General features: G+C 34.8%; 2 protein-coding genes across 5 annotated transcripts; one reads left to right on the top strand and one right to left on the bottom strand.

Moving 5' to 3' along the window:
* Positions 1–405: 405 nt before the first annotated feature.
* On the bottom strand, positions 406–10632 carry LOC126745788 (apoptotic chromatin condensation inducer in the nucleus-like). Of its 3 annotated transcripts, none has more exons than XM_050453781.1 (7): positions 10404–10632; positions 9014–10085; positions 6254–6836; positions 6018–6180; positions 5813–5966; positions 1067–1185; positions 406–1008 (listed from the first exon to the last, which is right to left on the bottom strand). In XM_050453781.1, the coding sequence occupies exons 2-7, from the start codon at positions 10083–10085 to the stop codon at positions 880–882; spliced, it is 2220 nt and encodes a 739-aa protein (XP_050309738.1). In that variant the 5' UTR covers positions 10404–10632; the 3' UTR covers positions 406–879. The 3 variants fall into 3 exon arrangements, with proteins under 3 accessions (XP_050309738.1, XP_050309739.1, XP_050309741.1); XM_050453782.1 differs by having other exon boundaries at positions 5813–5963; XM_050453784.1 differs by lacking the exon at positions 10404–10632 and having other exon boundaries at positions 9014–9710; positions 9776–9932.
* Positions 10633–12603: 1971 nt separating this feature from the next.
* LOC126745741 (general odorant-binding protein 83a-like) lies at positions 12604–14350 on the top strand. 2 transcript variants are annotated; one of them, XM_050453722.1, is made up of 7 exons: positions 12604–12765; positions 13411–13489; positions 13546–13592; positions 13648–13683; positions 13925–14030; positions 14088–14152; positions 14213–14350. In XM_050453722.1, the coding sequence occupies exons 1-7, from the start codon at positions 12709–12711 to the stop codon at positions 14228–14230; spliced, it is 408 nt and encodes a 135-aa protein (XP_050309679.1). In that variant the 5' UTR covers positions 12604–12708; the 3' UTR covers positions 14231–14350. The 2 variants fall into 2 exon arrangements, with proteins under 2 accessions (XP_050309679.1, XP_050309678.1); XM_050453721.1 differs by lacking the exon at positions 12604–12765 and adding an exon at positions 12891–13051.
* The last annotated feature ends 221 nt before the right edge of the window (positions 14351–14571 follow it).

Below are 14571 nucleotides of genomic sequence, written 5' to 3'. Positions count from 1 at the left end.
TAGAGTGTGTTCAAAGTGAAAGTAAGCCAAGACACGCAAATCCTTGACCGAATCAAGCTAAATAATATATTGATAAGGTAAGACTTAATGATAAGGTAAACTTGAGTCTAACCCAGATTTCTCACTATTTAATTCAACTTACACCAGTCTTCGTCAGATTCGAAGAGAAGGAAATCTGCCTAAAAGTCTTTAAACTCAAACTCCAATAGGGCGCCAAGACGATGGATAAAGAGGCTGAATAACAACGAAGTTGTCGAAAATGGGTTGGATAAAAAACCACCAATTTTAACTAAGAAACACAGTGCTAAGAATATTATGGTTGACCTTATCAAACGCTTTACTAAAGTCCGTGTATATCGCATTCCTATACATTCAATATGTTAATAAATAAATAAAACTAATAAATACCATTATATTGTTGCATTTATTCATTTGAAAAGAAACTACATATTTGTTTCTACCGATTGAATTCTAGATTAAAAAATTGAACTATTTAACTCTTATAAATGAAACGAAGAAAACAAATTTAATCCGCTAGTGGTGCCGCACAATGAATCCATCGAGGAGGGAGGCAAAGAAGAAGATTCGGCTGAAATTCCTATATAAAAATATCGTTACAGTAACCACATTCGTACGCAACCATTCACCTTCCGAATAAAACTACAGTTTGGCCCGGGGAGAACGGGTACTTACCTGACGCCTACTTGCCAAACCGTACACATGCACACCCACCGATATATACAAACAAAATTAAAAACCAAAAAAAAAATATATAGAGGAAATATTATACGCATATTATCGTCTACGATGGAAGAAATCGACCACCACACCGCGGGACCGTAAGAACCGGGAAATCGCTCCTACCGCCCGAGTTCGTCGCTATCGTCGCCAAAAGTTCCGGTCCCGTCTGTTGTTGTTCGCGTTACTTTTGTTGGTTCGGGTTTCCTCGAACCGTCGCCGTTTGTTCGCTTCTAAACGGGCCTGACGTAGCTGTTGCTTCTCGGCAATCTAAAACAAACATTTGTTTTGAGTCAAATAGGAAGTCTTGGGGTATGGGCTGACATACTTCCTCGGGAGAGAGAGGTTGCCAATATATGCTCGGGGTTGCTTTCGTTTTCAAGAAAAGATCGTCCATGGCTTTTTGAGGGGCCGGTTCGTCTTGTTTCGGTTTTTTACCGTGATAACCTGTAAAAATCAAGTCAAATTATTTATTTATTTATTTCAAGATTTACGAAAAACCCCATTTTTACAAAAATAGAAGAATATACTGAACCTAAAGTACAACAAGACGTAAATAGTCCTAAAAACAACATGATGAGATATGTCTTAGTTAATTATTCAGTTGACTCTTTAGAATTTTGAAAGGCTAGAATTAGTAAAAAACAACTTTGTTTGAGTGCAACATGTGCACAGAGGTAAGGGGGGTGTTTTGTATTTGTAACATATTCATCGATTCTCTGTTGTCAAATGTACACACATTTTTAAAAGAGGGAATTTTCAGCTATATACTATCTGTTTTGTGTATGGGCTTTTCCACACACGGTATTCTGGGTTGTGATTTTTTTTCTTCAATAAAACACCAATTTTTCGGTAAATAAGTGTAATTAGAAGAATGAAATAAAGCACTGCACTAACTGTACAATTCTGTTATTGTTGTATAAAATATACAAATAAAAATTTTACAAAGTAAAATTCTGATTCTAACCGAATCTTGTGTTATGAACTGTTTAATGACCTGTTGGCCTGAAGTTAAAAGTGTGAATGTATATAAAAATATGGATGGAGTGGAGAATGTGGCTGTGTAAAATGCTTACATAATGAAACGTTGCATTTTTGATTATAGGAGGATCTTTGTACTATTTGTCGGCTTTAGTAAGGAAGTTGAATAAGCGGTTTTAAGAAATTAAAATCTAATAACTCTGTTTATAAAGCTAAGACTGTTTATAAAACTTAATATGCCGCCTGTAATAAAATATTAAATTTATATCATGCGGCTGGCGCGGCGACTAAATATTAGTCTAAACACTATCAACACATATAATAATGTTAATTTAACTTATTGATGTTAGATTTTAGATTAAAAGTAGAAATAGATATATGCAATTCTAAACATAGATATTGAGTTAAAACATAAAGCTTTTAAAAAATATCTTTATCTAAAGACTGATGATAGTAGAAAGTATTACATCGATCTTAAGAATTGTGTAAATGTGGCAGTAAAGGCAGAAAAAAAGGCATATTATTCTCATGAAATTAACAAGTGTCAAGGACCACATAAAACTAAGAACTTTTGGAAAAAAAATATCTAACTGGAAAGTCAATAACAATGCACCTGCAGAAATTCCTTCTAATCTAAGAGAGCCAACACTTGTTAATAATAATTTTCTGGATAATGTGCCTCAATTACAGATAATTTCTTAATTCCTCAATCTATGGGGAGCCCTTATATTTTAAACTAGTCTCTGAAAATAAAGTTTATAAAACCATAAACAGTATTAGAAGCAATGCTATTGGGGTAGATGAGATCTCTATAAAAATGTTAAAAGCTTGCATTCCTATTTGCCTAAAACCTCTAGTGAACATTATTAATAATTCTTTGTCTTCTGGGTGTCTATCTGGAAAAAAGCCCTTGTTACTCCAGTACCTAATCTGAACAATCCAACCAATATTAATGAACTAAGACCAATTAGTATTTTGCCAACTTTATCTAAACTAATTGAGAAAATTAATTGCTGGATTATTTATTAAGCAGAAACATTATCCCAAAATATCAGTCTGGCTTTAGACCAAATTATAGCTGTACGACAGCTCTTCTAAAAATAACAACAGATATTGCTCTATCTCTAGATAATGGACAATGTTGTCCCTCTGTTTTGATAGATATGACAAAAGCCTTTGATACTCTCAATATAGAACTTTTAATGGCAAAGCTAAAGCACTACAATATTCAGGCAAATGGGTGGTTTAAAAGCTACTTTCAAAACAGGCAACAGGCAGTAAAGCTGACTAATGACGAGGGTGTGGTAACTTCTGGGTGGAGAAATGTAACTCAGGGAGTCCCGCAAGGGTCGGTGTTGGGACCACTTGTCTTGTATAATATTTGTGGCTGAATTAATTCATAAAATAATTTACTGCAGGTATTGATTTGCAAATTTATCTGCCATCCAGCTTTGGATTTAATTAATGTTGACTTACAGAGGATCTCTGATTGGGCTGACAAAAACTCACTTTTTATAAATTCTGGTAAAACACAGGCAATCCTGTTCTCAAAAAATGAAAGTACCTTGAATAATGAAGCACCAAGTAAATTAAATATTAAGGCTGTTGTATTGCTAGATACTTAAATATTGTATATGGTCCTTTTTTAACTGAACAAAATAAATATAAAATCCAGAAAATTCAAAATTCCTGTGTAAGATTTAGTAGAAATTTGCCTCGGAGGATTCATGTGAGTGAGCATGTAAAGCAGGTCTATAGTCTTAATATGGCCCAATGAAGATTTTTGGGTATAAGCTGCACTGTACATAAATTACTTAATTTTCATGAACCAGAATATCTGTCAGAATTCCTTATTCAAAGGGGAGATACACATAATGTAAATATTCGCTATAAAAGCACACTGGCAATCCCCCAGCATAAGACTGAATTTCTGAAAAGTTCTTTTGTATATACTTCTGCCTGCCTGGCCTCTTTTAAGTCTAAATTTAAAAAATTTTTGGAGACTGCTGATATTTTAATGCGGGTGTAACTTTGATTCTGGTATGGTTGGTTCTCTTTTTGTTCAAACTTTTATTTTTAGGAAAATTGTGTGTTGAAAAATGTCCTTTTATTATTTATTGTGGTGGTTATTAAAACACGCCTAGCGGTACTTTCCACCTTTGTATGTATATAGAATAGATGTAATTTATTTGTTGCATACAATAAAGATTATTTTATTGTAACATCTTCAAAGCAAAATAAACTATTTTGGATTTTTTTCTTGACGAAACTAGTCGACTTTCAAACGGGTTTTCCGGTGCGCCTAAAATATTTAGAACCTCCCAAATCGTTTAGTGCCACCGCGAAAGTTGTAAGACTGATATTTTGCGAGATATCACCCTTTAAACATTTGTAACAACCCAATAATTTTTTTCATCTACAGAAGTGTTAAATACATCAAACTGTTTGTTAAAGTACACTCTAGTTTTTTGTTTTTACTTTTTATGAATGACTTGCCTCTCCCAGTTGATGACAACTACATAACACTTTTTACCGAGGATACATCAGCAATTGTCGAGGGTACTGACTATCAATCAGTCTATCCACTTAAAAGTCACCATGTGTATAGCAGCTGATATTGCGGGGTGGTGCCAGAAAAATGGTCTTAGAGAGGAGTCATCCAACAACACTCCGCCAAGTTCTTGGGAATTGTAATTGATAGACATCTATCCGGAATCTGTGTGCAATAGATTGTCCCTAAGCAATTATGCCTCAGTGTATTCCACTCTATCCTATCCCTTATTAGCTTGGGGTAATCCTCCAGTATTGGGAGAGTGCTAATAAATCAAAAGCGCATTGTACGTACGATGCTTAGACTTTCCTTCAGAGAAACTTGCCGTGTAGATTTATTGACTAAATTTAGTTAAATGTTTCCCTTTCATATCTTGTAATTTTATACTATTGTTATTAGCATTGTAGTTTTTTATTGACAATTCCTATACATTGTTATGATGTCGATGGAAATAAACGATTTGATTTGATCGGTGATTAAGTCAAAACCCGAAAAAAAACCGATACGATAATGTTCGAGTTATTAGTTGAAGAAGTTAAGCCGTTGTGTTACTCCATAGCGGAACGTAGCTCTTCCAGCGGTGTTCCGTTTGTTTTTTAATAAATAAATTATCCCAATTTTCTTCCAGACTTTTAGAATCATTTTCCTTTATCTTTCAGGTATTTGGAATAGATTTTCAGTTAATTCCAGACACCTGTCGAGCCGTTTTGTAAGTCTTTCAGTCCTTGGAAATAGTTTTTATGCCTTTCAGGTGGTTTAGTAATAATTCAAGACTTTTTTGGGGTCTTAAACTCTATTACAGAAATTGATATTATTTCTATTTTTTATTTAGGCATACAGAATAAACGTTCAGTAAATTCCAGACTTTTGAAGTCCTTTTACAGGTCGTCCAGGTATCGGGAAAAGTTTTTATGTCTCTCAGAATTTAAGACTCTTCAGTACATTTTTCATTTCTATTTCAGGAAATTTAATATTTTTTTCTTCCAGGCATTTGGAATCATTTTTCAATTAAGTCCAGACTTTTGGAGCTGAATTGTAGGTCTTTCAGGCATTGGAAATAATTTTTATATCTCTCAGGTGATTTTATAATAAGTGAATTATTTATTTTTATTTTAAGGTTTTTTTCTTCCAAGCATTTGAGGTTATTCCAATTTTTCCTTACAGGTTTTTAGAAAGACATTTGATTTTATTCCAGGCTTTCAGAATCATTTTGTAGGTCCTTCAGGCGTTGACAATAGTTTTTATGCCTTTCAGGTGGTTTTCTAATAATTCAAGACTTTTCTGTTTACTTTTTTTCTTCCAAACATTCAGAATAAATTTTCAGTTACTTTTTCCATTCATTTCGTAGGTGTTGCAGATATTTTAAACATTTTTTTAAACTGTATTCCAGGCATTCACACATAGTCACTTTGGATGTTTGACCTCAAAACCTATATACCACTTCCTTGACAGAAATAATTTTTGTGCAAAGTTCAATTCACCCAACCCGTAATAAAATAACAATACTCTTGCTATATTTCCAAGTACAAAACAAAAACTCACCTTCAGGAGTGTAGGATCTTCGACTATGCTTCCTTTCCCGTCTTTCTCTACTTTTAGAGCGATGTTGATGATCTCTCTCTTTGCCTACATCCCACTCTCTTTTCGAAGGCCTCTCCTCTCTCCTCTTCTCTTCTTCAGACAATAATTCTGGCTGCTACAGTACGAAAATTACACACTACTAACAACAATTAAATACTAAACTGACCTTGTTCTCTTTTTCCGGAGTGGGTTCCTTTTTAGGTACCGTAACGGGCGGATTCATGGCGATCTCCATCTCCTCCCGGGTCGAATAGTCAATGATCAGCTGCTTTCCGTTCCCGATTGGCCAGTGGACTCCGTGCAGGGCGTTCCTGGTGGCTTCTGCTTCCCTAAAAATAACCAGGACCGTTCATACAACGTTACCAAACCAAATTTTCTCAATTCCAACTAAATAACACTTACTCTGCTGTCTCGTAACAAACAAAACACTTCGACTTGATCTTGTCGGTCCAAAATCCGTCCTCCTTGATCTTCCCGGTCCTCTCCAGTAGCTCCCTCAGTTGTCGCACGGTGAACGGTCTCACCAAGTTGGTGATAAACAGCACCTCGGACACCGGGTTCCGCGGCGGACTAGGTGGCGGTTTCAGTTTACTCGCGGTGTCCTCGACTATGCTGATTTTCCTATTGAGGGCGATCGCGTTTTCCTTAATTTCGATGTCTTCCGGCTCGTTCAGCTCCGCCTCGATGTTTTCCATCTCCTGGTCCTCTAGTTCTTTGAAAGACAACCGATGTCTGGGTTTTTCCCTGCGTTCTGGGGTGAGTACCACGTCTAAATTCACCTCTTCTTCATCGATTAATTCGATTTCCGGACAGGTTTCTTTTAATATGTTCCAGTTGATGATTTCTATGTCCGTCCAGTGTTCTGACAAGTCCCATTTGTGTTTTTTAGTCGGTTTTTCTTCTGTAGAAGTGTCCTGTTCAGGCTCTGGGAATTTCCTGATTAGTTTTACCACTTTTGTTGGTTTTTTTGGCTTCTGGGGCTTTTCTGTAAAAGTAATGACTAATAGACGAGGAATCGCAGTCAGAAACCCCAAAAGGGCACAGTAGAAGAATTAATATATTGCAGAATTTTCACATGTGTTAGTGTATAAATTTCAACTAAAAAAAGGGCATTTTCTTAGAACATTCAATACCTAGAATAACCCTAGCTGCAAACAATACCTAGGCAAGTTTACCATCTCTCAGACAATGATGTCAAATCGATTTACCAATTTTTTTACCGAAATGTTTTGCATTTTTTTTAATGGGTCCTCAGATGCCTGGAAGAAAACATTGTTTTATCTATTCTATCTGTCTATTATAGACAGGTGGAGTAAGTGGACCGTACTTCTTAGAGGACGAGGCTGAAAATGCAGTTACCGTGAACAGCGAACGCTATCGTAATATGCTCACTGAGTTTTTATGGCCTCAATTGGATGGTATGGATACGGGCGGTATGTGGTACCAACAGGATGGTGCGACATGTCACACTACACGTGAAGCAATTCAATTGTTGCAAAGAAAGTTTCCCGGTCGTGTCATTTCACGAAATGGAGACCAGAACTGGCTCGCAAGATCATGCGATTTGACGCCTTATGACTTTTTTCTTTGGGGTTTTTTAAAATCCCTTGGATACGCTAATAACCCAACAACAATTTCACAGTTGAAAAACGAAATTTGACGTATTATTAGCTATTATATCTATCTATCTATCTATTCTATAATAGACAGATAGAATAGATAAAACAATGTTTTCTTCCAGGCAGTTGGGGACTTATCCAAATACAAAGTTGTCATGCCTTGAGAGTGCTTTCCAATCACTTGTACTGAGTTTACTTCTCCCTAATTGAGTCTTTCTGGGGTTATCGCAATACCACCAGTTTTTCTTCTATATTTATCATACAGAAACAGGCTCTAAGGTTCATGTTCACAATGTCTTTGAGGTAGAAGAAGACGAATTTCAATGAACTTGTCCCTACTTGACCATTATGTTGCAAGGCAAGTGCATAATTTTTTGTTTAATTTGCTAAAAAAGCTTTTAATCATCTTAGACTCATATGCAGACAAGGAGTTTAGAAGAAAAGTAAAAGTATTGCTTTTGAGGAAAGCTTATTATGACATTGCTGTTAATTCCTTAAAGAGACTCTGTGAGGTGTACTATAGCATTCTAATGAATATTGTACGTTTGTTTTCTCCTTTCAAGTTGCTGCAGTCTTTTTATCCTCTCTCTGATATGATTTTAAATTGTTTACATATTTATTCTATCTGTTTTTACTTGTTTTTTAATCAATTCAAGCCTGTGAATTCGAAACTTTATATTTTATTTTGTAGATTTGTAAATGAGATTTTTTTATCTTTTTATAATACAGCATTTTTTTGATTTGATTTGATTGAAATTATATTTTCTTTCAAGTTATTGATGAAAAATCCAAAAAAAATATGTTTTCTTCCAGGCACTCTTAGTGCGGAAATCACAGAAGAAGTATTTAAAAATTAAAATCTTCTTCCAGGCAGTTGAAAGTCAATTTTCTGAAAAATTTGATGAATTTTTAAAAAAAATTAAATGCTTCTTCCAGGCAGTTGAAGAACCTGGAAAAATCAAAGGAAACAATTGAAAAATTCCAGTTTTCAAGGATTACTGGTAAACTTTCATTTTTTATCCAGATAATTGGTGGAAATTGCTTGGAATTTGTTGACCACTTTTGAAAAATATCTTTATAATACTGAATCTATACACATAGCAGAACATTAAATAAATATAGTCTAAAATAGATTCAGTTAACAAACAAATTTTACTCCTTCTCTTTCCTTATAACAAATAATGATTCAACTTATGCTAACAACAATAATTAACTATACATTCTTTTTTGCTAAAATTCAGTAATCATTGGCAACATGAAATATGTCTATCAACAAAATGCTTCCTGTGTAGATGGTGTGCTCGACCAAAAGCAGTGTTTATTCAAGTGTATTTAATGTTCTAAGGGTATTCTTTTGCCAACTGCCTTTAAATTAGTCAAGTATTTTAAATAAACAAACATATACTTTGCAGAATAACTTAAATTTTACTCAATTGCCTGGAAGTAATGACTTTTTCCTTCCAAGCAGTCTGAATCCCACCTAAATTGGCCACCAGATTAAACTTCCTTTAAAAACCAAATAACATGTAAAAAAAAAACTCACCTTCATTTTCACTGGCAGACTTTTCAGCAACACTTTTCCTCCTCCTGCCCTCGTTAATGACAATATTGTCAGTCGAAGATTTCCTTGCTCTACCACCCTCTGGCGCTGACACACTTCTCTCCAAAGATGTCTCTTCATTCTCTTTCTTTCGCTTCAAAGAAATGATCCTTCTTACAGGTTTTTCGCTATTCCCTTCCTCCATTTTCTTGTCTTTCTCCCCTTCATATGTTGAGCCCCATTCACCTTCCTCAAGTTCTTCAGTTTTATTCACCTCCTGCGGTTGTGGTTTCTCTTCTTGTTCCTTAGTTTCAGGTTTTGGCACTGGTTCGTCATGCTGTTTAATTTCAGGCCTCTTGAGGCTTATCTTCTTTTTGGTTTCTGGTTCCTTTTCGGTTTCTGATGAACTCATGTTACTGTTCTTTCTAGGGCGGTTCAGTTTAATCTTTTTTGTGCCACCAGAGTTCTCCTTTACAGGAGGTAATTCTTCAGTTTTCTCATTGTCAATATCTGGATTTTCTTGTGGGGTTTCCTCATTTGGTTGTTTATTAGGTTCCTCCTCATTAGCAGTAGGGTCCTTTTGTTCTGTTGTTAATTTAACACTATCACAAGCAAGTTCAGCCACTAATGTTTGAGATGTGTCCACATCTAGAGTAGCATCCATGCCATTACCCTCTTCTTTTGGTGACTTTTCTGTCACCTGTACAGGTTCACTCTCAGTTTCCTCAGTGGCATTATTTTGGTTATTATTATCTATAGACTTACCTTTTTCTGTGTCATCTTCAATCACTTCTTCCTCTTTACTTTCCTTGGACTGTTTTACATCTTTAGGCTGATTAATTGCTTTTGATCTAGTGCGTTTTTTCAGTGGCTTCTTTGAATCAGTATCAGATTCATTTCCTGAAGATTGGTTCGTAGCTTGTGCTTTGCTTGCTTGTTTTTTTGTTTCCTCATCGGAGTTGTCGCTGTGGGAGCTCGACTGCCTGCGACGAGTTCGTCTTCTGGGGGATTGAGTTTCCCTGCCAATTTTTTCACTCGCCTTTAAGGCTGCCGATCTGCTGGTTTTCCTGACCATCTAAAATAGAGAAATTAGGGTTTGAGTGTTTCAAGTGGCCGGAAATAGGTACTAGAGATTCCCTAACGCCCATTCTAATATTCACACAACTATTTAGGTTTAATAATTCTAATGATTAAATTTCTTTATTGGAAAAGTGAGGTTATGGCTTTCGCTGATGCTGTTTGATGGGTTATTTTGTATGAATACCTTAAAGTTGACGTGAGATCCTAGTTACTTTTGGGTACTGTATATAAAAACATTTAAAAAATTGTGATTTTTTTTAGAAGGACCAAAACTCTAAATATTCCGTCTAATAGCAATGTTTGTACCACCTACCCTAAATGAAGTCCTGGACAGCTATTAGTGTTTTTCGCTTTATACACTGGTAGATATCGACCCAAATGCAAAATTATTACTTTGCACTAAACACTTTAACAGTAGCTATTTAAAATACGCGGTTTTAGTCAAGAAAACCCGAATTTACGATAATTCACAAAACATTCTTGCAGGTATATCCCGAAAATATTAAAAAGCAAAATGGTGGGACCGGTGTAATGGCCGCGACGTATAACTGTCAACTGTCATTATATAAAACTGTCACCTGTCAAATTTTTCACACATGGCCTTTGGTCTGGTCGCTGTACGCTAGAGATGTAGTAATAATCGATATGACTATCGATTTAGAAAAAACTAGTAGTTTTCTTATTTTTAAGTTGCCTAATATCAATGATTGAGTCAAAATTAAAGAGATATTTACAACCGTCATTAATTCTTATTAAAGCCGCCTGTTTAATTTTTGATACTTGGCCTTTAGTACGGACGCTGTAGAGTAGAGATGGAGTAATGATCGATAGAAGTAGTTTTTGTCTTTCTGGGTTGCCATCATTGGTTACAAAAAAAAAACAAATTTAAATTATTCTGTAGTGAAATCGAGAAAATACTACAAAACAAAATGGTAGGACCGCTGTAATAGTCGCGGTGTATAACTGTCAACTTTTGAATTTTCTACGCTTAGCCTTTGGTACTGAAACTATACAATAGAGATGTAGTTCTGATATCGATTCACGAAAAACCAGTAGTGTTTTCCTTTCTTGGTTGCACAGTATCATTCCTTTAGTCAAAATAAAATCCAAATTTACAATATTTTGTAGAACATTGCAGTAGAGATGTTTTGATTCATCATTTGTCTCCCTATCATTTAATTGACATAGCCAATAAGAGTTCGAGGTTTTGGGTAATTACAGGTCTTTTCGACATATAACTGTCAACTGCCACTAATTATTATTACTTGTAACCTGTCTATTTTCGACATTTGTCATCGAGCTTTACAGTAGAGATGGATTAATGATCGATAGAATTATCGATCAGCAGTAACCAGCTTTCATTTGACTTCGTTATTAATTATTTTCCATAGCTAATAAGAGTTAAAGACAGTTGTGGGGTGAAGTGACGCCTGAGGGTAAAAATCTTGACTCTACAGATTTTGGAGAGCTGTCAGCTGTCAATAATTATCACCTGTTTAATTTTTGACACAGCCTTTGGTACTGAAGCTGTACAGTAGAGATGTAATAACGATCAATAGAATAAATAAACAAGCAACCCAAATACTTTAAAGTGCTTCTAGGCAATTTCCTAGATACCAGACTTAATAAAGCGTTTATAAGTATATGACCAAAAGAAAAAACAAAACTACGATATTTTATTGAACATGCATGTAGAGATGTTTTGATTGATCGATATAACTATTGACCAGCTCTCATTTCGCCCTATTATTAATTAACTGCTATGCTTTCGCCTTTGAGAAAGCGTAGTTTACAGACTTTGAAGGCGTAAGGCGATTAAATGTCATTTGTCTAATCTTGACACTTGGTCTTTGGTACCGAAGCTGTATAGTAGATCTGTAGTGAAGATCGATAAAATTTTCTACTTAGGAAAAATTAATTATTTCTCTTTCTGGAAAACCATTAATTTAGTCAAAAGAAAATACAAATTTACAAAACATTATTGTAGAAACATAGTTTTGAAAATGGTCATTTTATTGTAGAGATGTTCCTATTTATAAATTTATTTGGCTTCATCATCTATTAATTGCTGTAGTCAATAAGAGTTGGAGGTCTTGGATGAGGAAAAAGAACTTCTTGGTTACAATTGTCATTATTACTGTCACTTGTCTGTTTACTGACACCTGTTCTTTAGTACATAAGCTGTTCAGTAGTAGGCATGTTATAGTTGATCGATATGATTATCTAGTTAGGGTCAACACCAAGGTTGGGCTCAATTCTGGCTGTGACAACTGCTTAAATTTTCATCCCTCATATCACTCCTTGAATGAATATTGCATCCCATCAAAATTAATATGAATGAAAAATGTCCATACTATACAACTACCCAGCTAGTTAAAGCACCTTCATTAATCTCAACTGCAATACAAATTAATCAGAAATCACTAGAATTAGCAGCGCATTAGCGACTTCCTCGTTGTCACTGTTTATTTAATAATAAATAGTGATTAAAACAATGACAGTAATAAACGATTTCCAAGATCAATTAAAAACCAACAAGTAATTAATAACGCTTGCTTATAGATTAATATAAAAGGAGACGAGTATTTCGATGATTATTGCATAGTAAATTTCTCAAAATGGTTAAACTTTTAGTTGTGGTATTTTTGGGTGCTATCACAACCATCGAGGCCAAAGTAAGTAGAAAAATAAGATAATGGGGCACTTCCTATTCATCTAATAGAAAAATCTGTGATTATTTTGTCTTTCTTTGACATGGGACTGACATTAATCAGTATCTTCTTGATTCTGATGCTAATAAGAGACCATTAAAAGTTTTCTTATAAAAGATAAACCTTGGGTCATTTTAAATTCACTTTGAGAAAAAAGCGAGTTGCAAGTATGGTTTTCACTAAGTTTTGCACTGTATTAGTTATCTCCTGTGTCCTTTGTTTGTCGTTCGTGGACGCTATGCGTATGCAGGTATTTATTTAATTATAGTTCCAAAAAGGAGTGATCAATTGTTTGTCATGAATAGAAAACATTAAGGAGGTCGTACTCTTGATTTTTCTCGATGGTGATCAACTAAATTATTACTTAAAACTACTAGAACCATTTGTTTGCACTGTATTTATTTATTTCGATTTAAAAGTCCCGCCTTGGACCGGCCCTCTAGCGGCGAGTGCTTCTTATATATATATAATGGTAGATCACTGCACTTGTCAACTTATGAGGTTTGTCCAGAGATGTCGCGTGGTGTGTCCTTGGATTTTTCTTGAATGTTCTTGAACATGACTAACTCACTGTATTACATATAGACCAACAATTTATTTTACTTGTAGATCACTTTACCGGCCGAACTTCAAGAATACATCGACGACTTGCACAAGTTGTGCCTTGACAGAGGGGGTTTGCAAGAGAGTAAGTTAATTAATAGCGAATCGAAAGTATTTTAGGCACTTCATATGTTATTTCAGCCGATCATGAAACCTACGATATCAACACCAAAGATCAAAAAATGATGGTAATATGAACTTTCATTAACATCATTCCTTATTTAATTGAAATCCTTTTTTTAGTGCTATATGAAATGCCTGATGCTGGAATCTAAATGGGCAAGTCTCATCGCGTTCATTATTCGACTACCAAATTAGCTGTAGATCTTTTAACGGATTGCTCCGCATACTGTCAAAAGCTTTACTTAAATCTAAAAACACAAAAAGTAGTATATAAAGCTTATTCTAGTCGAGATAACTTATTTTCCTAATCTATCTCTAGCTTCAATTGATCTTAAAGTTAACCATATTTGAACTGTTTACTATTACCATCTGACTCTTGAAATCTTGCTATTTTTAGATGAAACCTGAAGGGATTATAGACTATGATTTTATAGATTCTCAGGCCCATCCTGACATCAAGGATATACTAATGGCAGCAGTGAATAAATGTAGAAACATTGATGGTAAGCCAAGGGTTTTCCTAGGGTGCTGTTGCTTACCATGAATTTTTTTTCTTGTAGAAGGAGCAGATCTTTGCGAGAAATCTTACAATTTTAACAAATGCTTGCATAGAGCTGACCCAGTGGTAAGTGCTCCAGATCCAGTTTCCAGACTACTTCTAATTCTTTTGTATTGATAATTTTAGAACTGGTTCTTGGTTTAACTTCATATTAGGAAAATTTAAAAGGATTTTTACGAAAATGACTTTCAGCGGTAATCGATGAGTTACTATTTCTATCATGTTTATATAATTATCTTTTAAATAAAACGCACGAGCATCCCATTTTTCTGTTCTTTTCTTTTCCTTTAATAAAACTGCCTGGAAGCACTTTAGGCCCGGTTGTACAAGCAGTGGTTCTTCGTTGAACGTAGTTCAGAGGTTCGTGTGTTGTTCAGGTACAAGTTTAGTTAAACTAGGTTCTATTTAAAGTTTGCAATGGCTACATAAAAAAGAAGTTTCCTAATCATTAAAATTACTGTATTAATTTACTTATTTGTTTTTTG

This window comes from Anthonomus grandis, chromosome 16 (assembly GCF_022605725.1).
Source record: "Anthonomus grandis grandis chromosome 16, icAntGran1.3, whole genome shotgun sequence".
NCBI lineage: Eukaryota > Metazoa > Arthropoda > Insecta > Coleoptera > Curculionidae > Anthonomus > Anthonomus grandis.
The sequence above is the reverse complement of the archived record's forward strand: the minus strand, read 5'-3'. Positions and strand labels throughout refer to the sequence as shown.

Excerpts from the sequence above, each read along its gene's own strand:
- LOC126745788 (XM_050453781.1), bottom strand. The coding sequence starts at position 10,085 with ATGGTCAGGAAAACCAGCAGATCGGCAGCCTTAAAGGCGAGTGAAAAA. Across the intron at positions 6,837-9,013 it reads GTCTGCCAGTGAAAATGAAG|AAAAGCCCCAGAAGCCAAAA; the intron begins GTGAGTTTTTTT and ends TTACTTTTACAG. Across the intron at positions 1,009-1,066 it reads AACCTCTCTCTCCCGAGGAA|ATTGCCGAGAAGCAACAGCT; the intron begins GTATGTCAGCCC and ends TGTTTGTTTTAG.
- LOC126745741 (XM_050453721.1), top strand. The coding sequence starts at position 12,971 with ATGGTTTTCACTAAGTTTTGCACTGTATTAGTTATCTCCTGTGTCCTT. Across the intron at positions 13,593-13,647 it reads CCAAAGATCAAAAAATGATG|TGCTATATGAAATGCCTGAT; the intron begins GTAATATGAACT and ends TCCTTTTTTTAG. Across the intron at positions 14,031-14,087 it reads TAAATGTAGAAACATTGATG|AAGGAGCAGATCTTTGCGAG; the intron begins GTAAGCCAAGGG and ends TTTTTCTTGTAG.